Raw genomic sequence first — 27,716 nt, 5'->3', positions numbered from 1 at the left:
AAAGGAATCTATGAGATTCTTTTTTATCATTTTTATCAGCATTTTTTAATGCTTGTTAAGTGCAGGCGTTAAACAGCGGCTCCCATTGATTACAATTGGCCTTAGGGTGCTCTGCAGGATTAGAGTCATAGTTTGGTATGCTAATCCTGCAAAGGGCCAGACTAGCATCAAAGATTATGACTCTAGTCACCCTAACTACTGCCATGGTCCACCCTATTTTAAATACGGCACAAGCATGCTGAGGTTAGGGGGCGTTAAGGCGCGCAAGAAAAGTGGCGATGCACTAGGTGCATCGCCACTTTTCATAAATCTGTCCCCATGTGTTTCTAGTCTGTGTTTTAACGTGTTACAATACACCCTAAGATTCAACTGCTTAAGAACATTAGATGTTCAATATTTATGGCATTTCAAAAAAATGTCATAGTTGGCACCATGAAGAGTGACTGATTCTGAGGTGTCCTGAATATGAGTAAATGATTTACTTTTACAAAAGATAGGCCTTGCCACCCCTCTCCAACTTTTCTTCAACGATACTTGCAGTGAACTTCACTGAACTTAAATTTGGCTTCAAGTGGGACAGAGTTTAAGACAGATGCTCTCGTTTATTTTTATTTTATTATTTCATTCAATTTGATGACTCTCTAAGACATTACAGACACTGGAGAGTAATGGAAAGTAATATCTCTGGGAGACATGGAAACTGGTAAGCCATAGGCTCTGGTGAGACACTGATACTGGGCCCAAAAATGGAAGTTAGGGGGTGATTCTAACCCTGGCGGTCGGTGATAAAGCGGCGGCCAAACCGCCAACAGGCCGGCGGTCCAAAAAATGGAATTCTGACCCTGGCGGGAACCGCCAACACAGCCCGCCACTTTAACACCCCGACCGCCACGGCGGGACGGACAAACAGCGCGGCGGTCACCGCCAACAGCCAGGCGTCAGACAATGTACCGCCCACACTATCATGACCCACCAATCCGCCTCCTTTTCCGGGGCGGGAGCCCCGCCGATAAAAACACGGCGGAAACAGACTACGAATGTGAAAACGCTCACCTCTACACACTCCACGAGTACGGAGGACAGCATGGAACCCGAATTGAACATCATACCTGCTCTCATCTACCTGCTCATCTACCACGAGTACGAACTCCGGCGCAGACGTCAACGGTGAGTACAGCACCTACGACACACGGGAGGGGGGAGGACGAAAGGTTACGGGCACACACATATGCAACCCCCCCCCAATATGTACACACCAATGCAGAGCAACAAGTCACAGTGACACCAACCAAACCCCCGTAAAAAATGCAATGACATTTCAAAATTGTCAATAAATATTTATGTCCAAAATAGCCTCCGATAAGTATTGGTCAACTAGCCAGAATATTTACATTTATAAAGTCAATATACACAGCAGTGGACAACTGCAGAAATCAGTCCTGCACATTTTACGTAGTAACGATTTGTCCGTGGGCCAAAGTGTAGCAACACAAGGGCAAAGCCCACACACGAGACCTGAGTCCTTTGGAGAGAACACTGCAGGGGCATCTGATGACAAAACTACAGGCACCTCAGGGGGAAGGGAAGGGGGGGCACCTCAGCCACATGAGTCCACGACGCAAGACCCACGAAGGGGCCACCATGCCCACTGCCATATCCTGGGGAGTGCTTGACAGGAAGGGCCCAGCGGAGCGGTGCCTGAGACGGCTGGGCCCAGCGGAGCGGTGCTTGAGACGGTGGGGCCCAGCGGAGCGGTGCTTGACAGGAGGGGCCCAGCGGAGCGGTGCTTGAGACGGCGGGGCCCAGCGGAGCGGTGCTTGACAGGAGGGGCCCAGCGGAGCGGTGCTTGACATGAAGGGCCCAGCGGAGCGGTGCTTGAGACGGCAGGGCCCAGCGGAGCGGTGCTTGACAGGAGGGGCCCAGCGGAGCGGTGCTTGACAGGAGGGGCCCAGCGGAGCGGTGCTTGATACGGCGGGGCCCAGCGGAGCGGTGCTTGACAGGAGGGGCCCAGCGGAGCGGTGCTTGAGACTGCGGGGCCCAGCGGAGCGGTGCTTGAGACTGCGGGGCCCAGCGGAGCGATGCTTGACAGGAGGGGCCCAGCGGAGCGGTGCTTGACAGGAGGGGCCCAGCGGAGCAGTGCTTGACAGGAAGGGCCCAGCGGAGCGGTGCTTGACAGGAGGGGCCCAGCGGAGCGGTGCTTGACAGGAAGGGCCCAGCGGAGCGGTGCTTGAGACGGCGGGGCCCAGCGGAGCGGTGCTTGAGACGGCGGGGCCCAGCGGAGCGGTGCTTGAGACTGCGGGGCCCAGCGGAGCGGTGCTTGACAGGAAGGGCCCAGCGGAGCGGTGCTTGACAGGAGGGGCCCAGCGGAGCGGTGCTTGAGACAGCGGGGCCCAGCGGAGCGGTGCTTGAGACGGCGGGGCCCAGCGGAGCGGTGCTTGACAGGAGGGGCCCAGCGGAGCGGTGCTTGACAGGAGGGGCCCAGCGGAGCAGTGCTTGACAGGAAGGGCCCTGTTCAGCGGTGCTCTTCTGCATGGCGGGGCCCTCTTCAGCGGTGCCTGTCTTCACGGCGGGGCCCTCTTCAGCGGTGCCTGTCTTCACGGCGGGGCCCTGTTCAGCGGTGCTCTTCTGCACGGCGGGGCCCTGTTCAGCGGTGCTCTTCTGCACGGCGGGGCCCTCTTCAGCGGTGCTCTTCTCCAGGGCGGGGCCCTCTTCAGCGGTGCCTGTCTTCACGGCAGGGCCCTCTTCAGCGGTGCCTGTCTTCACGGCAGGGCCCTGTTCAGCGGTGCTCTTCTGCACGGCGGGGCCCTGTTCAGCGGTGCTCATCTGCACGGCGGGGCCCTCTTCAGCGGTGCTCTTCTGCACGGCGGGGCCCTCTTCAGCGGTGCTCTTCTGCACGGTGGGGCCCTGTTCAGCAGTGCTCTTCTGCACGGCGGGGCCCTGTTCAGCGGTGCTCTTCTGCACGGCGGGGCCCTCTTCAGCGGTGCCTGTCTTCACGGCGGGGCCCTGTTCAGCGGTGCTCTTCTGCACGGCGGGGCCCTGTTCAGCGGTGCTCTTCTGCACGGCGGGGCCCTGTTCAGCGGTGCTCTTCTGCACGGCGGGGCCCTGTTCAGCGGTGCTCTTCTGCACGGCGGGGCCCTGTTCAGCGGTGCTCTTCTGCACGGCGGGGCCCTCTTCAGCGGTGCCTGTCTTCACGGCGGGGCCCTGTTCAGCGGTGCTCTTCTGCACGGCGGGGCCCTGTTCAGCGGTGCTCATCTGCACGGCGGGGCCCTCTTCAGCGGTGCTCTTCTGCACGGCGGGGCCCTCTTCAGCGGTGCTCTTCTGCACGGCGGGGCCCTGTTCAGCGGTGCTCTTCTGCACGGCGGGGCCCTGTTCAGCGGTGCTCTTCTGCACGGCAGGGCCCTCTTCAGCGGTGCCTGTCTTCACGGCGGGGCCCTGTTCAGCGGTGCTCTTCTGCACGGCGGGGCCCTGTTCAGCGGTGCTCTTCTGCACGGCGGGGCCCTCTTCAGCGGTGCTCTTCTGCACGGCGGGTCCCTGTTCAGCGGTGCTCTTCTGCACGGCGGGGCCCTGTTCAGCGGTGCTCTTCTGCACGGCGGGGCCCTCTTCAGCGGTGCTCTTCTGCACGGCGGGGCCCTCTTCAGCGGTGCTCTTCTGCACGGCGGGGCCCTGTTCAGCGGTGCTCTTCTGCACGGCGGGGCCCTGTTCAGCGGTGCTCTTCTGCACGGCGGGGCCCTGTTCAGTGGTGCTCTTCTGCACGGCGGGGCCCTGTTCAGCGGTGCTCTTCTGCACGGCGGGCCCTCTTCAGCGGTGCCTGTCTTCACGGCAGGGCCCTGTTCAGTGGTGCTCTTCTGCACGGCGGTGCCCTCTTCAGCGGTCCTCTTCCAGGAAGTCTAGGGAGCCAGACCTGGGCTGGACACCCTGATCACTCGCCCTCCGAATGTGCAGTGGCAGGCCCCTTCGGGGACGGAGTCCTGGGCCCTTTGCTGTCGTCCCTTGCAGGCGGGATTGGGCTTGCGGGGCCCTCCAGCCCTGATGGATGACCTCTCCGCCCTGCTGCCCTTTCGCTCCTTAGATGGGGCTCTCGAGCCCTTGCCTCCCCTGGCTGTTGTGGCAGGTGAAGTGGCCGTTGTTGGCTCCTTGGGGGCAGCCGTCTCAGTCCTCTCACGGCGGCCCTTCACTTTACGTGTCCTCTTGCCTGGGGGTGGGCTGGATGTCCCCTTGCTGCTCAGTGAAGTGTCACTGCCGCCAAAGGGTGGACTCCAGAAGCCATGCACCACTTGGACCCTCGATGCTGGGCTGGTGGTGGCTGAGGTGCTCTTGGGACTCTTAACCGATGGAGGGGGTGGGTCAGGGGAGGGAAAGAGGTTAAGATTAGAGAGGTAACATTTCTTAGGACCAAGGTAAAGGGTAGGAGTAGTGGTGATGGAAGTGGAGGAAGAGGATGTGGTTGTAGGAGAGTCAGGTGTGCTGTCTTTGGGTGCAGGTGACTGAGGCGTAGGCTGTCGTGAGGTGGTTGGCTGTTGTTTGGGTGTCTGCCTGCGTTTATGTGTCTTGGAAGAGGGGGTGACAGACACAGTGGGAGAGGACACAGGGGACGTGTAGATGGCAGTGGGGGTGGTGACTGCACGTGTGAGGACTGTAGTGGAGGGTGTGCTGGTGATGGAAGCATTGGCTGATGGTGGTGTGCATGCAGGTGTGAGTGTAGACGTCACAGGGAGGGAGGAGGGAGACGAGGAGGAGGGGGACACAGAGGTGGTAGTGACTGTTGGAATGTCTGCATCTGGGTGTTGCTGGGGTGAATGCTTGTGTGTCCTGTGGTGCTTGTGTCTGGATGATCTGGCCTTGGGTGTTGAGGTGTGTGCAGGCTGGTCTGATGGTGTGGATGGGATAGGCTGGAGACAGGGACAATGGCTGCCGTCATTGCTGAGGCCAGAGCAATGAACGATCGTTGATGGGCAGCCTGACCCGAATGAATGCCCTCCAGGTAGGCATTGCTCCGATGCACCTCCCTTTCCACCCCCTGGATGGCATTCAAAAGGGTAGTCTGACCAACAATGAGCGTCCTCACGAGGTCAATGAGCTCCGCACTGAGGGCAGCAGGGGTAACTGGGGCAGGGGCTGAGGTGCCTAGGGCGAAGGAGACGCCCGCCTTCCTGGGCGAGCGGGCACGGAGCGAAGGCTGAGGGGCTGCTGGGAGGGCGGAGCTGGAGCGCTGGGTGGCGGCTGTACCTGTGGAGGCGGGGGGCCCGGATGTTGCCGCCCCCGCTAGGGAGCTCCCAAACGAGGACGTGTCCGTGTCGCTGGTGTCTTCACCGGTCCCCGTTGTGGTGCTCCCCTCGCCCTCCGGATCACTGGTGCCCTCGGTGTCTGTTCCAGTGCCCACCGGGGCATTGTGACTTGCAGCTCCCTCGTGCTCCGACGCCAATTCTCCTCCGCCTGATGATGCTGATGCACAAGAAGACAAAGAATAAGGGTGGGGGGAGAAATAATACAAAGTTGAGTGTATGCCTTGTCAATACCGTTGGCGGAGAGGACAGACACAGGTGCCTCATGCACTAAGCCGCGAAATTGGGGTACACTACTCAGTACTTCTGACTAGGCCAACAGGTCTAGGGACAACAGACGCGCACATGGGTGATGCAGGACCATGGATAGCTGTACTTGGCACCCTACAGAGGTGGGGGGCGGGGGCACAGGGCCATGTCTAAGGGAGGGGACTACACTACAGAAAGCGCCCTGGCCTAGTGTCACCCACGGCCTTCCTCCCCTTCCTCCCCCACCCAGACGCCTCAACTGCGCCTCAACTGCGCTTAAGGATAGCAGAATGTGCAGGTACTCACCCCCTTGTGTCTGCTGTGATGTCCTCAAGCGCCCATCCAAATCAGGGTAGGCCACCGCCAGGATCCGGGACATCAGGGGGGTCAGGGTTCGACTGGCACCCGTCCTAGGTCGGGAGGCCATCCCCAGCAGTGACTCGGCGGTCTTTCGGGTTCCGCGGCGGATGTCCTCCCACCTCTTGCGGCAGTGGGTGCCCCGTCTGGTGTAGACCCCCAGGGCCCGGACTTCCTTGGTGATGGCACGCCAAATGTCGATTTTCTGATGGGCGCTCACCTGTTAGACATGTACAGGGTGGGAAAGAGAAAACGTGAATTTTCGGCATGTTTGGAGTACATGCCCCCCCCTCCCCAACCTTGCCATGTGGCCCATTCTCTCATCTGTCGTGCGTTGCAGTCCTCATTTTCTCCCCACCCCAACAACTTACATCCACCCCACTCCACACAGCCATAACCCATTCAATGTGCACTCAGTGTACTCACCTGTTGGTCTGGAGGACCGTAGAGTAGCGCATACTGGGGGAGGACCCCATCCACTAGTTTCTCCAACTCTTCAGACATGAAGGCAGGGGCCCTTTCCCCAGTCGCAGCAGCCATTGTCACTTCCAGACCGAGGTCACAGCAGCACTTGCAGTATAGGTCCTCTCCTGTGGATGATCAGGTATCAAGTGATTAGGCAGATAGAAAATGGCGGTCACGGCCACGGCGGTGCGTACCGCGACCGCCGGCGCACATCGTCATTGGCTCCTGAATCCCATAGGGTTCAATGTTAACCAATGCGGGTTCGTATAGCGGTCTTCGACCGCCTACCGCCACGGTGTGCCACGCCAGCGCATTGACCTCACATCCCATTGTCCCACTTCCCAGGTCAGGCAGCCGCCATTTCAAGGGCCCACATGGCATTATTTGTACTGCGTCACACAGGCCTAGGCCTTGCATTGCCACACATACACGCCTTTCAATACATAGATAATCGTGTGCTATGCATGCAGTGGTGAACGTACCTGTGATTTGCTTGACTCTGTGCGCCATGTTGTCCTTCCTAGGCACCGTCCACTGGGATTTGCGAGGAGAAGGATGAATCCTCGCGCGTACCGACCGCTGGTGGACCTGTCGACAATGGAAGAACGCCACATCATACTACGATACCGGCTTGACCGAGCCACTATACATGAACTGTGTGCCCAGCTGGAGCCAGACCTGATGTCCCCCATCCGCCAACCCACAGGAATTCCCCCTCTAGTGCAGGTTCTGTCAGTCCTCCATTTTTTGGCAAGTGGCTCATTCCAGACAACAGTGGCCATGTCATCTGGAATGTCTCAGCCTATGTTTTCAAAAATCTTGTCTAGAGTGTTGTCTGCCCTGACGAAACACATGCGGCGCTACATTGTATTCCCTGAGGAGGTTGATTTGGCCACTGTGAAGGGTGATTTTTATGCCCTTGGACATATCCCCAACATAATTGGTGCCATTGATGGGACCCATGTGGCTTTAGTACCCCCAAAAGACGATGAGCAGGTGTAGAGAAACAGGAAAAGTTACCATTCGATGAACGTCCAGGTGGTCTGTTTGGCTGACCAGTACATCTCCCATGTGAATGCCATGTTCCCTGGGTCAGTGCATGACGCGTATGTGATGCGAAATAGCAGCATCCCTTATGTGATGGAACAGCTACAGAGACAACGTGTGTGGCTAATTGGTGACTCTGGTTACCCCAACCTGCCTTGGCTATTGACCCCAGTGAGGAATCCCCGGACCAGGGCAGAGGAACGGTACAATGAGGCCCATGGGCGAACTAGGAGGGTCATTGAAAGAACCTTTGGCCTCCTGAAGGCCAGGTTTAGGTGCCTACATATGACAGGGGGATCCCTGATGTACTCACCAAAGAAGGTGTGCAAGATCATCGTGGCCTGCTGTATGCTTCACAATCTGGCATTGCGACGTCAGGTGCCCTTCCTGCAGGAGGATGGTCCAGATGGTGGTGTTGAAGCAGCTGTGGAGCCTGCGGAGAGTGAAGAGGAGGAAGACGAAGAGGACCACCCAGACAACAGGGACAGAGTTATCCTACAGTATTTTCAGTAGCACACAGGTAGGAATCTCCCACGCCATTTACCATTTAGTGAATGCCCCCTGCATCTTTACTTTGTGTATTGCCCCCCAGTTCTTTTAACCTGAAGTTTACTTTTCCCTTCCCTTTTCAGTGCTGTATGACCCACTGCGTGACTTCTGCCTGGTTAGCCCATGGACTAATGCTTATTGACATCGGTATGTTGTCCACGCATATATAACAGAACATTATTGATAAGTAATGTGTTATACATTTGTAAATAATACAGGCTGACTCCAGAATGATTTATGTGCAATGAGTGATTTATTTTTAGTGCTATATTTTGGTACATGATATTAAACGGTGAAGGGTGAGGGTGGAGTTATGTCCATGGCAGAGTCCAGTTCTCGGTCGCACAGGTGCATTGTTCATATGGCAGTGGAAGGATGGAGCAGGGGCAGTTCAAGGTTGGACAGGGTGACACTGTGGGACAGTGGAATGACATCCGGGTGGATATTAGACTGGCGGGGGTCCTGGCATCCTACTCTGTCTTCCTTTGAGATCTCAGGTTCCTCTTGCGGGGTGGTTGTTCTTCAGCAGGAGGTGGGGTTATGGTGGCCCGTCGTTCTGTGGGGGCCTCCTGACCACTAGCGCCGGCGGAGGTGGTAGGCTGTTCCTGGCTAGTGACAGGGGCCCTTTGCGGTGCCACATGGTCCCGCAATGTGGTTTCAATGCGGTTTAGGGCCTGGACTATGGTCCCCATTGCGGTAGCGATGGCCCGGAGTTCATTGCTGAACCCCATGTTCCGTTCCTCCCGCTGTGCCTGGATCTCGGTGAACCTGGCCAGTACCGTCGCCATCGTCTCCTGGGAGTGATGATACGCTCCCATGATGGTGGTGAGGGCCTCTTGGAGAGTCGGTTCCCTGGGCCTGTCCTCCCCCCCCTGTCGCACAGCAGCCCTCCCAGTTGCCCTGTTTCCCCGGGCCTCTGTCCCCTGGACGGTGTGCCCACTACCACTGCCCCCAGGTCACTGTTGTTGTTGGGGTGTTGGGTCAGCCTGGGTGCCCTGTAGTGGCGGACACACCGCTGATTGACTCGTCCGCGGGACAGAGGCATGGGCCCGCTGGGGGGGAGCTGTGCTGGTGTTCCCAGGGGGGTTTGGGTCTGCTGTGGCCTGTGTGTGGGGAACCGACTGTCCAGAGGTCCCCGATGGTCCGGGCTGGTCGTCAGGTTCTAGGTCGACAGAGCTGCTGTCCTCGCTGGGGGCCTGTTCTGGGGGTGGGATGGACATCTCTGGACCCTCCGTGGCGGTGTGTTGTCGTTCGGGCCCTGCAGGGGTAAAGGAGTATGGTTATTGTTTCTGTGTGTGCCATGGCGTGCATTTTGGGTGCCCTTGTCCCCCAGTGCTGGCATTCCCTTGTGGGAGGTGTTGTGAGGGTTTGGGGGGGGTGTATGGGTATGTGCAATGGTCATGATTTGGTGGTGGCTGACTATGGTTTGTGTTGCCATTCAGGGGTTGGTGTTGTTTAGGGTGGGTTGTGCTGGTGAGACATTGGCAGGGAGGTTATGTGCTGGGGGTGAGATTGGGGGTGGGGGGGGGGGGTTGGCATGCTGGTGTTTGGGGGGGGGGGTGAAGTGGTTGAGATTCTACTTACCAGAGTCCATTCCTCCTTGTACTCCAGCGAGGCCATCAGGATGCAGGATGTTTACCACCTCTTGCTCCCATGCTGTGAATTGGGGTGGGGTGGGTGGGGGTCCGCCGCCAGTCTTCTGCACAGCGATGTTGTGCCTGGAGATCATCGAGCGCACCTTCCCCCGTAGGTCATTCCATCGCTTTCTTATATCTTCCCGATTTCTGGGATGCTGTCCCACAGCGTTGACCCTGTCTACGATCCTTTGCCATAGTTCAGCCTTCCTTGCTATGGTGGTGTGCTGCACCTGTGTGCCGAAGAGCTGGGGCTCAACCCTCATGATTTCCTCAACCATGACCCGGAGTTCTTGGTCCGAAAACCTTGGGTGTCTTTGGGGTGCCATGGGGTGGTGTGGATGAGGTGTGGGGTGGTGTTTGTGGTGATGTGCGTGGTGATATGTGGTGATGTGTGCGTAGATGTGGTGTGGGTGATGAAGTTGTGTTCCTGTGTGTGTTGGGGTTTTCTAATGCTGTGCTCGCTATCGCTATCTCTCGCTCTCGCCTTCGCTCCGATTTCCAACTAGTGGGGGTTTGTGGGTGATGTGGGTGTGTGTTTTATAGTTGATTGGATGTGTGGGAGCGTTGTTTGTATGTGTGTCAGGTGTGCGTATTTCAAATTGTCCAATGTGGCAGTGTTTAGGAGCTGTGTGTGTATTTTGACTGCGGCGGTGTGTACCGCACATGGAATACCGCGGTTGAAAGACCGCCGCGTGGATTCGTGGGTCAGAATGGCATGGGCGTGTTTGTGTTGGCGTGACGGTGGAGGTTTGGTCATCTCCAGTTTTCCGCGGCCCGCTGATGTGGCGGCCTACCTTGGATGTCGGATTTTTGGCGGTTTCACAGTTGGTGGTCAGAATGACCGTGGCGGTCGACCGCGGCCGCGGCGGTAGTATGGCGGACTTCTGACCGGCGGTAAGGACCTTTTACCGCCGAGGTCAGAATGACCCCCTTAATGACTTACAGTGGAAGATTACAGGCACTGCAGATCCAGACACATTTGGGACATACAGACACTGGGTGGTTGGGGAAGTGAGAGTCACACATATGGGGACTAATGTTGGTGAAGGTTGTTGTCTGGCATGAAGGATTTGAAGAGAGATGTGTGAGTGTCTTCCCCGTTTTATCAGTGGTGTTTGGAATCTCCCCACAACAGGAGATTGGTTGCTATAACCAAGCAAACTGTCAATAAAACGAATTTTGTTGCAAGCGTTAGCGCGTCGGTCCTTAATAAGTAAACTTACAAGGTGACGAGTATAGGTCGATGAACATTTTGATTCGCATGGAGTATCCTAGCTATGATGTGACCAATGTTTCTCAGTAGTCAATGTACAGTATTCAATAACCATTAGTCAATTCAACAATCAATAGTTAATAAGCAATAAACATCGCACCATAGCCTTTCAGCCATGAACAACCACACCTCAGTATACGTTTTAGTAGTTTTATTGCCCTTTTAGTTGCAATACTAAACCATGAGATTAATTCAAACTCAATTAAATTCAAACGAAAACGACATTAATTAGTTGGAAGATGCCAAAAGCATAATTTAATCAATGCTTGCATGAGAGTAAATTCTAAAGCATTTACACAAGTCAATAAGAGAATCAAAGGCAATAGATCATTTCTAATCATGGGGTACAGCAAAACAGTCTGTCAACCACTTGTCTCTGTAATCTGTCAATCGTCATGTAAGGAAACCCTCATCTAACCCAGATAAGCATCAGCATGTGGGACTTCATGCAAAACAATTTAGGAACAGGTATTTAGGAAAATATCTAGCTAAGAATACTATTAGACAGCGCAGTTGGTACCTAGAAAGGAAAGGCACAAAAATATAATTCATTCATTGTCATATCTACCTATCCTCGGTATGGATCAGCAACAGGGTCAGACTTCATCCTCAGGTCATCAGTCGAACAGCATCACATCAGGCTCTCAGTCAAAGAGTATGAGCCCAATGACAGAATCTTGAATCCCTTCTTCTACAATATCACTTTGCAAAATCAAGACAAGTCTCTAGAATCTCCTCAAAATCTGAATCCGGTCTCCTCTGTCATGTTGTTATATCAAAGTCACCCAGACTATCCCCCAACTTCCAATTGTCAATTAATCGTATGTTATTTCTCTAACCAGTAATGCCTATGCACCAAATCTATGAATTCTAATATTTCACAGTTCACATGTCGTTGATTGGTCTGCTTTACGATGTTCTCATCATCCGTCTTGTCATGTATCGAAAATGTTGTATCTTCTTCTCCAGTCAGTGTCTTCATTGTTCGAGTCCTGGGAAAATACATCTCATGCACGTTACACATTAATTGATACAATTCTAGAAACATCATCTCCTGTCCTTCGGTTCTCACAGTAAAACTTCTGTCAGCACTTTTCATTGAATGTTAAGAAATACAGTTTCTGCATGAGACCTGGCAAAACTTTGCCAAGACACTCACTAAGTTAAGGCCTACAATTATTGCAGAGCATAGGTTATAACTTTCAATATAACATATTACTACATTAATCTAATACATTTTCAATATTTCATGTGGATTAATTATATTTTAGTACATTTCGTAAATACTGATGGCAAATCTCTGAGGTCACAATTTCAATCGTACACATTATTTGTCTACGTTAATTAATTTTCTACCAATTTCATTATTCAAAATTCATAAACATTCATTAATAATTTCTAATTAAGACTTTTGCGTTAACACAAGGTTGGTGATACAAGATGATCCAACATAGAGGCTTAGCTGTCTTGTTTTTAATTTAATCTCTATAGACTGACACTGAAATGAGGAAGAGGAAGAGTGTATCGAGTAAATGATTTGGCATTTATAGGAGCTATTTTAGAGAAGGGCAAAACTCACCAGGTTATTTGCTCTACCAAGCCGGATGGTGTTGTATTGTAACTGAAGGATAAGATCAAAAGGCAAAACCAGGTTTCATTTAATACATCACAATCAAGGCCACAGTCTCAGATGAAGGCAGAATTAGAAGTTACATTAGAGATCATAGAGCTTTTCAGAACGGCAGCTTTCATATGATGGGTAGGAGATGGATGGATCTTGGTTTTGAAGGAATGAAATTCTTCTGAGGTGGCTTGTGCAGAGTGATGACTTTTTAAACCTTTTTATTGATTTGTTTTTCTTTTGTAAAGTACAAATAACAAGGAGTAAACCCTTGGTCACGTAGTGCAGAATGATTTTTGATTGTGTTTAGGATTTCCGGTTCTGCTGATTATGTTATTACAAAGCCTTATAGGAAGTGTGATCACAAAGCATTTGGGTAATACATGAAGGAATGCTGGAGGAGTTGGGACTGGTGTGTGTGTGTGTAGGGGGTGGCTTCCAGTGAGTGGGTATAATATTATGTCTTGTCAGGGCTTTATGTGAAAAGTAAAGTTGTGAGCTGTTGTTTTGCTGGACTGGATCAGGAAATTAGATGCAACAGGGGATCTGTATTGTGGGGTTGTGGTGACTATCGGAGGCTGTGAATTTGGTCCTTGATAGTATTTTAGTTTGTGTCAATATAGGTAATTATCATCTAAACTACTTTGATTTATGTTATTCCTCTAGGGGAGTGCAGGTGATAATGGGGACATGAAAGAGTGCAGTAAGGTGAGATTGTGACTTTAAAGTCAGTATAGATAGTACATGTATCAGTGTTAACTGGAAGAAGCTTTTGATGTCTTCAGAGTATCAATCAATGTGGTGACAATATTGAGGTCCATACCCAAGGACTTGATCGTTACCTTTCCTTTTTCGTTCAGGGTGATATGTAGCTCAGATTTCTGTATATGGAAGCTAATGGTAGTAACTATTTCATAAAATTTATATTTGTCTTGTTTGAGGCTAAAGAAAGAAAGGATAGTGTTTCAATAGAAACAGGTATGTATGTAGTTCACAAATTTGAATAGGTCAGCTTTAATAGCACTTGGGTCCAGATTTTCAAGAATCTGGTGCATCAGTAATTACGCCGCCCCTGACCACCACCTAGCAACATAATGGGTTTGCCCTATTTACAATACGGCGCACCACAGCGCACGTTGGGCCAATAGCGTCAAAATGTTTGACACTATTATGGTGCTTTGCTGCCCTAGAGGCAAAAATGGCCATTGATTTTAATGGGTGCGTCCGTTAAGCATCTGCTTTGAGCAGGCATTACAAATTACACCATAAATGGCGCAATGAAGTCATGTAGAGTTTATTGCACCATTTTTGCAGGCTTCTTAATGCCAGAATGCCCCCTCTTGCACACATTATGCCTGGCGTAAATATGGTGCAGCGATTTTTGCCTTATTGCGTCACATTAGCGTAAAAAATATGATACTAATGTGCAGGAAGGAGGTAGTAGGGCCTTGTAAATCTGACCCTCTGTCTGGAATAACAGTACTTGTTATTTAGCGAGGTTTTCAAATAGGCCTTCAGGGATCTTATGTTAGCGGGTAGTGTTGTATGGGCCAGAGTGAAAAAGAAGTCTGTTGTGATATGAACTCTCTTGGTTTTAGTTTTTGTGGCCATAATAATGTAACCCGGAAATATGAAGGCAACTGATCTCGAGAAACAGGTTTAGTATGGGACAGCTGCGATATGCAGGTAGTAAGATGTCACATGAGGTGTAAATGGTGCATGTAAGCATGACCCCACATTTGATAGGCACATTTTATTGACAACACATTGACCTCTGAATCAACCCTTGGTGAACAAGCAGAGTGGAAACACTTTAGGAACACAAATTATATTTATGGGTAAAATCACATTTTGATGAAAATGTCACCTGTGTTGCAACATCAGGAGGAGTGTAGATACACTTTAAGAAGCAAATATCACTTTAGGAGTTAAAGCATAGTTAGATGCAAAATCAGATTTAGGTGCAAAGTTAACATTTTTTAAGTCATCATTATATCATACATAATATTTGTTGATTCAAAATCAACTCTCAGTAATGTCCCTAGAGACAAATGTTGGATCTTGAAAGATATGGGCTTACCAAATGACCTATTGAACATTTTGATAAGACATCACGAAAATAATTATTCCAATGTACTCTGGGAAATAAGAACTGTCGGCAATTACTCACTGTGTCCATCAGGACTGTGGTTTAAAATCACCTCATTTAGCACTGCATGTGAATGGATTTGTTGATATTCTTTCAAAATGTGTAAATGAAGCAACATTACTCTGTAGTAACAAATTCCCACATTATTGTTTGCAGACAATAGTCTTTAATCTTGCTTACTCTGATGGGATTACAAAACTTGTTGAATAGTTTCTCTGAATTCTGTTTTTTCAGAGATCTTTTGATCAGTGTCGCAAAAACAAATTTCATGACCCTTATCCCCCATCGGTCACTTAAACCAAATTTGCATTTGGATAAAATAAAAGAAAGAAAAGGTTTCTGATATGGGTTACCTTGACATTACTGCGGCTGCTGGACCAAAATGATCCAAACAACTTGATTTAAGTAAGAGTTTTATTACACCATAGGGTTTGTGTTTCCTTAATTTCACTTCTGCTTATACTGGTACAGTGCTTTCTCCATTCCCTAAGGATTAAATAGCAAATGTGTGAACTGCTGCACATTCTCTTTATCTCTCATGTGGTAACAGCTGAAAATATTTTCTTGAAAACTACTCTTCGAGGGCCCTTGAATATGTCAACTATCCCTCCTGATTTTGTGGCTGAATTTAGCATAGTTAGCTTTTCCTAAAACATTGGTCTCTTGAATACAGCTATGGTTCCCGATTGCTTTAAAATCTCTCTGTGACCCTGTACAAGAGTTACTATCTACGTAGAAAGCTGAGAGCCTATCAAGGTTATAAGCATGCTCATGCATCTTTGGATTTATTAGGGTTGGTAGAATTATGGTCCCATCGCTTGACTATTGATAAGGATTCCGTACATTGACTTCTTACCTCCTCTACTCAGGGAACATTAACTGAAAATTATCTGCACCATAACAGAACTTTTAGGTTTCTGAGAACTACCTAGATTGGGCATGTGTATCTTCCACCAAATCTTTGTATTTAAAATGTATATTAGGGATGTTACCTCTTACAGTGTTTACCAAATATTCACACAAAAGATTGCTTTTTGTGCTTGGGGAGGCGAGACACTGAAGTTAATTTTCTATTTATATGCTCCCTGCATTAAATGTATTGTAAAGCAATGACTAGTTCCATTTTTGAAAACATACGGCATCACGAAGTACAGATTGTCTTTCTAGCTAAAGTGATAGATCGTTAACCATGATTATTTTCACTGTCTGAATTTCTCCAGTTTGCCTGGTATTGCAGTAGTACACATCTTAAAGCTAGTACATATCTTAAAGTGTCCAATTGATTTTATACTGAACACCATTGACTTAGATTTCAAACTGCAACTGGAATAATTGTGTATGAGATTTAATGCAATGGCACTATAAATATTTTTTTTAATCTTAATTATTTGTGAAATATGTATGTATGTAATTATTGCGCAATGGATTGTTTGTATAGTGTTATGCTTATGTATTTTGTTTGTGCTGTTGTTGTTGATACCCAAAAGTAACTAAACTGAACATATGAAACATTAGCAGACATGTTGAAACACTTCAAAGCACACAACATTTAGGAGCAATAACACATGGCTGCAAAAGTGACTATTAGGTGCAATATTAGTAGAGCAGTATTATCAGCAGGACCGTGGAAACACTTGTAGGTGCAAAAACACATTTAAGACAAATAAAATCACATTTAGGTCCATAGTTCATTTGGGTGCTAAAATAACCCTTAAAGCAAATTCAGGAGGTGTGTAGTATCCCACCTAGATAAAAACTCACTCTGAGAAATGTGGTAGTAAGTTGTCACTTTTGGTGTAAAGGGTGTGTATCAGTAGAATCACATTTGGTTGTCTGCACACTGATGTGGAAAACCAACCTTGGCGCACCAACAGCATGAACTTTAAAATCATTTAATAGCACAAATCACATTTACATCGAAAATCAAATGTAGGAACAGAATCACCTTCAGGTTTAAAGAGACCCTTAGTGCAACATCAGCAGGATGATGGAATCACTTCTAGTCACACCAATCACATTCAGAAGCAAACATTCATTTATCTGCAATATCACACTTGGTGCAACATCAATAGGAGTGTGGAGACATCTGGAGGAGAATCCAAATCATATAGCGGCAAAGACACATTTAAGTATAAAATTACTTTTAAATGCAAAGACACCCTTAGTTCAGCATTAACATCACTTTTTTTAGTCATAAACACATTTAGAAGCAAAAATCACATTTAGATCTAAAATTACCCTTGGCGCAAAATCAGAAGAAGTGTAGTATCACTTTGAACAAGCCAACATAATGCCTAAAATCCCCAAAATAAGTGCAACTCTCCGTGTCTACAAGACCAAATCAAGGTTATGCAGAAAAAAACAAAAGAAATAAAGCTCTCTTTGAAAAGAAGCCCAAATGAAACCACAGTCCTACCACAAACAGCCCAGAATAAGCATGCCACCCTACTAAAAAATGAAGCTGGCATTTATTGACATTTTACTTCCCACAGTGGTCCTATATCCGTGAATGATAATAATTGCTCACAGAAATATTTGAAGATGGCTACACCAAGGACTAGCATGGCCAACCCAATCTAGCTCCTGCCATGCTTTTACATGAACAAGGAGCACTAGCTACATAAGAAACTACAAATTATAATATGCCTGATGTGTTAGTTGTCAATAATTCACATTTTGAACACTATTCATTTAGTGCTTTGTGTACACAACACTTTATGATTTTGTTGGAATACCACACCTGACAAATTTTTGGGGGTATTTTAAAAGGGCATTTCAAAAATGTCTTTATAACAAAAGTTAGTGCTGACATGTCACATTGAATACATTGCCTTAAGTGTGGGGAGGGAGATTTTTTTAAATGGCTCCTTTACTAAGCAAATAGTCTCTGCCGATAGATTCTGTAAACAACATACCTCATGCACTGCAGAGGAAGCAATTCCTAGGAGGTGAAATATGTCTACTGTCCAATAGAATGATTATGCTCTAAGTACATGTTCTTACTTTTCTTTTTCCGGCAGACCTTTTTAGAATGCCTGAGAGGTAAAGGGAAGTAAACATCAACCTTTCAGGTCAACTAACAGTGTAACCTATTTGGTTATACATCAAATCCCAGAGATGGAGAGTAAAATTCAAACGTTTATTACAAATTAAGGTCCACACTGATGTAAATGAATCTCAAAAACATGCTATATAGGTACAAAATGACAATAGGTGCAGTAAAGCGTTGATGGGATTAAATCGTATGTGCATAAGGCATACGTGAATTTCAGTTGAAGCCATGCAAAAGATTAGAAACAAAATCTGATAATCAGTATATAAGTTGTGGTCTTCTGGTCTAATCATTGGAGAACCTAAGTTAATTCAAGTATCCTAAACTGACCTAAAGGGAAATCCTAAAATAGTCTCAGGAAATATAGGACGTGTCAGCATAACAGAAACCTCAGAATTTCTGATAGAGAGGTGATGCATAGCATAAAGCCACACAAAAGAATAAAGAGTAGAGAGGTCTGTACCCCTCCAAGTCTCAAGGAAATCTGTCTCTGGCTAACTAGGTGAATACCAATTAAACATACAGAACATTTGAGAAAACCATGTCACCCACACCAGAGGTTTTCCATTTCCCTTGCACACTTGAAACTGGCAACTTGTCTCAGGTTTCTGATCTGACAAATTGGACATCAGGACGACCTTGAACGTTTATCTGTGTCTGGTATACTAACAGGAGTCTTTTCTTGTCAGTTTGTTAGCACTCCTTGTCCTTGCCAAAGTATCCTCCTGTACCCCCCTATCTTTAACACACAATATTCCTTTCATAAACTGTAGGCACACACGGACGCATAAGCAAAGAAAGAATATTGCTAAGTGCACAAAACTCCACGTTAAAGGTTTAGACACAAGAAACCAAGGGCCAGATGTAGCAAAGGGTTTTTCCTATTCTGTGTCAATGGGAAAATGTGTTCGTACATATGGCCCCAAATGTTTCAGGCCTTTGATTAAGCTAACTTAATAAGACATTCAATGCACATTCAAACTACATGATTATAAGTGCAACTTACAATTATAAATAAAAGGAAGAGTTATAAATGAGACATGAATATATATGTGGTTACATCATAATACCATAATCAGAACATATGAATATAAATGTACGAGTACTGCAATTCATTATGTTAAAATCAAACATTAGAACACACATATATATGAACTACTAGCCTTCTACTATGAATGTACCTTTAGTAATACAATTTAGATGATCAACTTTACATTAGTAACATTAAAGCACACAATATATGTATTGTCGATTACATTATTATGTCACTCATGTAACGCATGTTGGTGCAACCAAAATTATTTGTCGCCAAGAGTGAGGACGAAATAGAAATATTCATCTGCACTGATCTAGGATCTGAATGACATTGTTATAAGGCAATGGCTGCAGGAGGTTGATGCAAAGCAACCTGTGGCTGACGGGGATTAAACCTAAACATGCTTTCTGTGTGTTTGTTCAAAACAATATGTCTTTTCCACACCAGACCTAAGCCAACACAGGTATCAGTTTCGTAACCCACTTTGCCGCACGTTACCTACCCTTTAGCCTGACTCTTTAATCAATGACAGCAAGGTATTATCATTATCCCGGGACGCCTTACCACCAAACATATCTGTCCCCAGTAGTAGCAAGCCATACTTGATTGCAACTTCACCTCCATTCCGGTAGCCTCAAAGGAGTGACGTGACTTAAACAAAACACCAGCCTCCTAAACTCATGTTCTACAAGATCAAAATTCACTATAAACACTGGAAGTAGGCCATAGAATAGGCCAATAACCAACATCAGCACACTGAGGCAGTGTGAGACAAACACTCAAAACATCCACATTTGGCGTTAAAGTTCCTCGGCGTATTCAAGCATGATTTTGTGGATATTACCAGCCTCCACGTATGGAGAAACCAGGAAAATATTTCATCAAACAATAATTCCAGCTACTTCTATTTAGTTGGTATAGCTATTTATGTGTATCAAGGTGCCATCTACCGTTGTTTTTCATAATTACAATAAGAGAGGTTTAAAGAAATCAAGTTATTCCTCATTTGAGTAGAGCTATATCATTGTCAGTGCATACTGAATGGCGTTTGCTTGTATGATCTAAAATTAAGACACCATTCGCATATGAGAATGAGTATGAGGATGGCCCAGGCCACGATCTTCCGCAGCTCCCGACCTGCAATTTCAATTTCAGCTATTACAATACTGATATAGAACGTAAATAGAGTGAGCTAAACCACATGCCTCTCATTAGCCCTATGCACCATAAATTGACTAAAGAATGCCCCTGTCCTGTAACTTCTCTTAAGATAAGGTGTTGCTGTATGGTTCATTTATAATGTTGCTGAGCCATAACCACCACTGAACATTTCACTCCAAAGCTTCTGCCTACGCCGCATTGACCTTACATATTTAGTACGAATATGAGATAATCAGTACTACACAATCTCAGTAAATACATCTGAACTTTTATTAATATTCATTAATATTCATCACAAAGATTTGATAATTGATATTGTCCGAGCACTAGTTAGTAAACAGATGCATTTGGTACAGTAGTCAACAGCCCCTGCTTGTGCTGGATAGTTAATTCTGTTCTTATTAGGGCCCATTCACAAAGGCATTGATGTGCACATGAAGTTTTAATGGGTACTCCTGTAGTACTACTTCCTGTCCTCATAAATGCCTTTGTGAACTGGCCACTGTGTTTTCCTGGCTCATTCTCTCCATGCTCTTTTTACGCTCACGCTTTTATAACAAACAGGCCCCTTCTTCTTTATATCTACCCTACGTGCACTGAGAATGCAAGGACATCTTTTCACACCAGGGGTTCAGGTGTGAATATGGCATTCATTCGTTTCTAGTGGGCTGTGGAAATGAGATGCTCATCCAAAAAAGCAAAACTACTTAGCTGGCTTATTATATACTTATCTCACCATCACACGTTATGTGAGCTGTCCTGGGAGGGTGTCTAACGTTAACGGTCAATGAGTGAATGGAACCGAATACACTCTTTCAATGGCCGCCATTCCTTGTTTGCATCCCTCTACTTTTTTCACTCAATAAACCTTATACCTCTCAATTCTTTGTACCATGCTGCATTTCATTGTCTCTCTTCTCATGCTCCTGTCTCACTCTTTCTAACTTCTATGTACCCTCTTTCCCACTTTGTGCTCCCCCTTTCCCTTCTGAAGTCTTTGTCTCTCTTCCATCTAGGATCCTTGTGTGAGCCGAATGACGGAACACGAAGACTTTGCTGGCCTGGCCGGGCACTGGAACTCCTCTGACAGCTATCAGTTTAGCCCTGCCAGCGTCATCGTACCTGTTGTCTTCTTCCTTATCTTCCTCCTGGGCATTGTGGGAAATAGCTTAGTTCTGGCTGTCCTGCTGCGCAATGGCCAAATGAACCACAACACCACCAACCTCTTCATTCTCAATCTCAGTGTGGCTGACTTCTCCTTCATCATCTTCTGTGTGCCCTTCCAGGCCACCATCTACTCGCTGGAGGGCTGGGTCTTCGGCTCATTCATGTGCAAAGCTGTGCACTTCTTCATCTATCTCACCATGTATGCCAGCAGCTTTACACTGGCAGCAGTCTCAGTGGACAGGTAAGAGTTGTACTTGGCTCAATGAATATTAAGGGTCGAGGAATTTAAAACCTACCGAGAATGTTTTAGTATTAAATGTAAGTGGATCAGTTTGACTTTGTCAGGTATGTCGCCAAACCGTTAGAATGGCAAAGGGCCCACTTCCACTGGCTTCATGGTCATAGTGAAAGAGCGGAGCTATGCTGGTAGGGATTTTCCCCTAAAGTGCAGTGTTTGAATCCATCCCCTAAAAAGGGAGTCCCTTCCAGTTCTGTGGAGCTGGTGGCTGTTTGACATCTGACGTGTAGTCAGGGTGTTTCTAACGTCATAGTCAGCTGAGGCTCCACCTACGGAATCTTAGTAATTGTCCCATTTGTAAGTTAGGCAGGGAATCTCTGGGAAGCCAGACATGCTATTCACCAAATTTTGACAAATGTTTTCAGTCAGCCCTTCAAAGACTTGTTTGATTTGGCAGTGTGCATACCTTATTATTAATTTACGGAACAAGAATGTCCATTGGTCATCTTGGAAGGTTAAATCAATTATAAAGTATTAAAAAGAACATTGCACGATGGCATGAGGTGCATCATCTTAGAATTTCTTTCTCTCATAGTTTTTATTTTTATTTTTTTTACAAACATATTTTATTGCCATTTTTGGTAAAACAATCACAGCCGAGAACATCATACATTTGTCATATATCAATTTGAACCTTACACACTATGTATCACATTTATGACTTGGAAGAATAATCATCATTGCTAGAGCTATCCAAATAAGTGCCATAGTGTCTTGTTACATGAGTTCCACCACTGATAACTATCCAAAATTGCAATTCCCCCCCTTGCATATGCTCTCTTTTAACTCGTTCAATACCGTGTCTTCTGACGTGTTGAGTCCCAATTAGAGCTCAGCTCTTTAGAAGTGTAATTTAGATGCACCTTGCTTCCTCATTGTCAGTACTCTGTCAAGTCGTCACAGAAGTGTCAGGGGAATCTGTTGTAGGTTCTTTTAGACTATCAACTGAGTGGTCCCAGGCCCTGGCTTTCTCTGGAGTACATTGTCCTTTCGCTGCTTCTTGAAACGATACCTGTCCCTCTAGCTCCACCCATGAGAGCAGGGTTTCCCTCCATTTATCTAGACAAGGGCTTCTAAGGGCCTTCCAATGCATCGTGAATGTGTTTTTTTACTAACAGGAGGGCCAGGTCAATGATTTTTTTAGTGAGGTTAAGTGATCCAGGACATGGAAATCCCCCAGTATACCGGTCAGAAGAGTAGTCAGGATTCTTCTGTCAGTCACTTTAGATATTCAGTGGAATACTCCCTCCCAGAACTCTATCAAATGAGGACAGGACCACAGCATGTGAAATAGGTCAGCTCCCTGTTTGGTGCAGTGAGGGCAAATTGGGCATTTCTAGATACTGTATATGTGGGCAAAATGATATTAGCCCATTTAGTGTCATCAACTGGGGAGTCTTAATCTCCTTCTCATTGAGGCGTAAGGCGTCCAATGCGAGTAATGTGTCTGCTCGTAGTGTCCCATAAAGGAGCGTGATTGCTTTCACTTTACCACTAATAGTGCATAGCCTCTGGCAGCCCAAGTGCTGTTGGGGTTCTGTTGTTCCCTTTCCCCAATGTCGTCTAATTGTAGTGAGTAGTGCTCGATGCAGTAGGAACTGTCCTTGTGGTAATCCATATTCTTCAGTTATGTTCTCGAAAGGAATTAGCTCCCCATTCCTATATAAGTCCCCTACTTTAGTAAGATTGTGTTCCGTCCATCCGGATATCCCTTTAAGGACTCTAAGTCTGGGTAGTATCGCTGAACAACTCAATGGGAGGTCTGGGGCATATGGCGATGTGGTCCAGGTGCATTTTAAACTGCACAACCAGCAGAACTTAATGACATTTAATTCTGCTGGGTCTTCAGAATGGGTTCCTCTAGGTGCTACGAGGATACGAAGTAGTGTGTGGTAGGATGGGGTATTTTGAGGTATCTCCCTGTCTGGTTGCGTTCTTGCATATAACTATTGTGGAAACCAATGGACCTGAGTGGCCAGGTAGTAGAGTTCCATATCTGGTGTTGCTAGTCCTCACTCCCCTGTTGGATTCTGTAGTTTGCCCAGAGCTACTCTTCGCCTACCCTTTCCCCAAATATGTTCTATCAGTATTGGGTTCAGTTCTCGGAAGAGAGATCAGGGAAGATATATATGCAGGGTAATGAAGAAATAGAGTAGACTTGGCAAAGCCACCATTTTTGCAACCGATATGCGGCCTGCTACAGAAAGCAGAAGTGTTTTCCAGAAGACTACATTTATTCTGTGTTTTCTAATTGCTGCACTTACATTTCCCTCCAACAGGTTGCAAGGTTAATGAGAAATCTGTACTCCAAGGTATTTAAATGTGGACTCTTCCCAAGTTTGGCCCTGCAAGTTATGAGGAAGAGGATCATATTGTCTGCATATAATGCAATTCTATGCAGATTTCCACATGCTTACAGCCCTCTATAATAATTCCCCACTCTAGTGGCATGTGTAAGTGATTCCACCGCTTCCGCAAATAGGAGCAGAGAATAGGGGCATCCCTGACTCGTTCCTCTACCCACCACATAGGATCCCGAAATTGTTCTACCTGTTTTAATACGAGTCGTTTTCACTGCATATAGTAATTTGGTCCATTTGATGAATCCCTGTCCCAATCCCATTTTCTGTATTGCCTTTTCTATATCGATGGCTATGATCACTGTTTCCTCTGCCCCTGGCAGAAGTGGGTGTAGGAGGGAAATGAGATGTTGAATGTTAATTGCAGTATTACAATGTGGTAAAAACCCTGTTTGATCATGGTGGATGAAATGAGGCATGTATGGAAGCAGGTGCGTATCTAGTATTCTACTCAGAATTTTATAGTCCCTTTTCAACACTGATAATGGACAATAGGGGTGCACTTCCTCAGCTGGATTTCCCAGTTTTAATAATGGTATTACTATGGTCTCATTTGTGGTGAGGGGGAGATGGCCTGTCTGTAGTGCCTCTGCATAGAGTCCACCAACAGTTCTTCCCTATATGTGGCATACAATTCCACCCGGATTCCGTCTGCCCCTAGTATCTTACTGTTATAGTTTATGAGAAAAACTATTGCAAGAGGGCCACTTGTGCTTTGGATTTTTGCATTTTTTTATAGTTTACTATTAATTTACTACTCCAAGATGGCTGACAGCCACTTTGAATGGCACATTAAGAGTACAGTACGGGATACTGCGCACATGGGAAGACATTGTCAGGCTAGCCAATATTAATGAGCTGCTGCTGGGCCAATACCAACATAAAAAAAATAAAAAAGGCATGGGGGCAGGAAGCTGAGGGACAGGAGAGCAGCAGGGACAAGTGGGAAGGAAGGTGGAAGGCAGGAAGAGAGAGTGTGGAGGTCAGGGAAGAGCGGGAGCAGGAGAGGAAGAGAATAGAAAGCAGTCCCTGTGTCCTAAAATGCAAGGACTCCACTGAAAGTGGAAGGACAGACACGGAAAGAGTAAATGGAATGAGGTGTGAGAGCCAATTTCCTAATTGGCTGAAAGAAGAAGAACATAAAAGCTAATGGTTTGATGTCGCTCTCCCAAACTCCACTTTAAGCACTTTTTAGATACAATAAGTCTGAAAGCTAAATGTACATGTGTAGATATACTCACATGTAAATTTATGCTTGCACTTAGGTGTAAACCGTTGTGGGGTTGAGTGTAGATTGAGTCTAAGTGTTGACATACATGTCTCACTCCCTAAAACCAGGGGGTGAAAATATCTAAGAGTACATTTACAAATATATAGTTACTACTAATAACTTTTAACACATAGGCATAGATCTCTGCAGCCGAGGCAGAGAGCTTCTTATGGTATGGCGTAGGGAAAATGAATAACGTTTATCAATCTATAAAAAATATATTTAAATGTAAAATAAAATTGTAAATTAATTGAAAATTATTAATAATACCTTATAATTAATACAAATAAATATTACAGCACACTAACTCATCAAATTAAATATTGAATGAATATTTAAATAATTGTTATACGTTAATTTATTTTATAAGTATTATTTTTTGTAACAAAATGTAAACATGTAAAAAAACACTCAAACTAGCAATGTTCACTTATCATCCACTACATATAAAAGTTATTTAAGTAATTAAAATTCAGATTTGTTTATTAATAAGTTCCTTATATTTAAGATGATAAATTATTTAATTTTTAATATAATCAAAATTTGTAATGCTTAGCAAAATTGTAAATATATACACACACACATATATATATATATATATATATATATATATATATATATATATATATATATACACACATATATATATATATATATATGTATACATACACTTATATTTTAACATATATGCCAAATTTGGTGTAATTCTGTCCAGCGGTTCGGACTTCAGGTAAGTCTAAAAAGTCTATGGGAATTAACATGGGAAACACACTTTTTGATTCCCACCCCCCTTTTTCTCAGACTCCGCTTAACGGATCATATCGAAACTTTTCATGCACAACAAGACACAGCTTTTCATAGCTGTATTTCCCAATATCAAAAACATGATTGCCTGATCTATCCACTCTGGGAGTTTTTTTTGTGTACATTCACCTTTTTTATTTAGGTAGGCCATATTTAAATTGCCATATTGGTATTGAGTTTGTGTAGAGCATGTATACCAACACTCCTTATTTTGGTAAAATACACTCCAGTACATTTCCATTTGTAGTCCAAAAATGGCTTTCCATATTCTTTTTTCGAAATACATTTTCCTCCTCTGCAATAAAGTTAGTGGAGAAATTACATTTTTCATTTTTTTCTAACTTCCCCTCTTATCTGTTGCCAAATATTGGTTGTTAAATTCCATTGTTTTCATAAAGAAGAGATGAAACCGTGCTGTTGGACAACAATGAAACCTTTCTGTTTTCTGTGGTTGCTTTTTTACCAATTCCTCTAATGGTGTGGATCAGTGGTTCCCAACCTGTGATCTGGGGACCCCTGGGGGTCCGCAGAGCCTCCTCAGGGGGTCTGTGGCTGCTTAGAAAATGTAATAATATTAACAGATTAGGTCCTCAGCTTTCAGTAATGACTTAATGGGGGTGTACACAGATTCCAACAATGATTCAGTGGGGGTCCCCGGGTTCCAGTACTGATAAAGAGGGGGTCAAAAGGTTGGGAACCACTGGTGTGGGTTAAAGCCGATTTGGGTCGTAGTTATTTGCAAGGAGCTAGTCTCACTTAGTTTTGAGATTTTATAGGCTCTTAGAAGACCAAAGAGGTCATTATGAGTTTGGCGGGCGAAAAAGGTTACCCGCCAAAACTCCTGCGGTCAGGTTTGCTGCCATTGCAGCTGCCTTCCCACTGGTCCCATTACATGGTGATTTGCGCCCGCGGGCCAAGCAGTGAACAGCCCACAAAATTGATGCTGCCTCATAATTGAGCTGGCGGCAATGTTGTGGTGTGTAGGGTGCAACAGCAACCATTGCTGTGAAAAGTGCGATGTGACTGTCCACGGGGCTCCTGCACTCCCTTTCCGCCAGCTTTTACATGGTGGTGCAACTGCCATGTAAAAGCTGGCTGAAAGGGGGGTCGTAATCCCATGGGCGGTGCTGCAAGACAATGTGCACACATGGACACAGTTGACAGGTATGACTGTATTGTCACTGTGGTGCCAGCATTGTTTGTCAATGAATACTTGCACCAAAATGACAGTTGTGTATGTGTGCAATACGTGTTGTGTACCAGTGTGCCCCCACACATGTCTGACCCACTTATGTCCCCAATATATGCATGTCACAGTGATTTTAAAAATGACTGTGACATGTATATGTCTTCTGTGGTCCCATTCCCTGTGCAGTGCCCATCCAACGTACCCTGGCAATGCAGCGTCCCTACCTTGTAGTCCGACAACCGTGGGTGGTTGTGCTTTCTCCATGGGTTGGTGGCAGCAGCAATGGCAGGTGTTTTCCAGTCATGTCCAGTCGAAGATGGGGAGAAGTGGTAAAGAGGTAAGTTTTTACCCCCCTTCACACTCAATCCACCAAAGCACATCTAAAACTGCACGGCTGGAAGGCCGGCTGCGGTGCCACTGGCATCCCCTTTTCCCTTTCATGGCGTTCACGTGCCAGGTGTTTCTTGGCAGAGACAGCAGTTCGAATGCAATGTTTCGTCTATGGGACTGCCAACATCTAAATATGGCGGGTGGGCCGTCCTAGTGGCAGGCGGGTTTACAGTCAAAAATCGACACCGGAATTGTTACCGCCAACATCTAAATCACGCCCTAAGTCCATCCACACCATCAGAAACCGCCGGCCCAATTCCTGGCTAGCTCACAGTGCCTCACCAACACCCCTATCCCTGCTGGGGGTGGAAGGTGATTGTGGAACCTAAACAGGACACTCTGATTCCCAAGGAAGTTGTG

At 46.4% G+C, this 27,716-nt stretch overlaps 1 protein-coding gene across 1 annotated transcript in view; it reads left to right on the top strand.

The window, feature by feature from the left end:
* Window positions 1-27,716, top strand: part of LOC138261580 (galanin receptor 2b-like) — a 776,066-nt gene that overhangs the window by 499,188 nt on the left and 249,162 nt on the right. Inside the window, exon 2 of the mRNA XM_069210663.1 lies at window positions 20,895-21,286. Coding sequence (XP_069066764.1) covers window positions 20,913-21,286 — 374 coding nt within the window. The 5' untranslated portion in view covers window positions 20,895-20,912. The remainder of the gene's footprint in view (window positions 1-20,894; window positions 21,287-27,716) is intronic.

This window comes from Pleurodeles waltl, chromosome 10 (genome assembly GCF_031143425.1).
Source record: "Pleurodeles waltl isolate 20211129_DDA chromosome 10, aPleWal1.hap1.20221129, whole genome shotgun sequence".
Taxonomy (NCBI): Eukaryota; Metazoa; Chordata; class Amphibia; order Caudata; family Salamandridae; genus Pleurodeles; species Pleurodeles waltl.
Note: the sequence above shows the minus strand (reverse complement) of the source record. Positions and strands in the feature narration are given on the sequence as shown.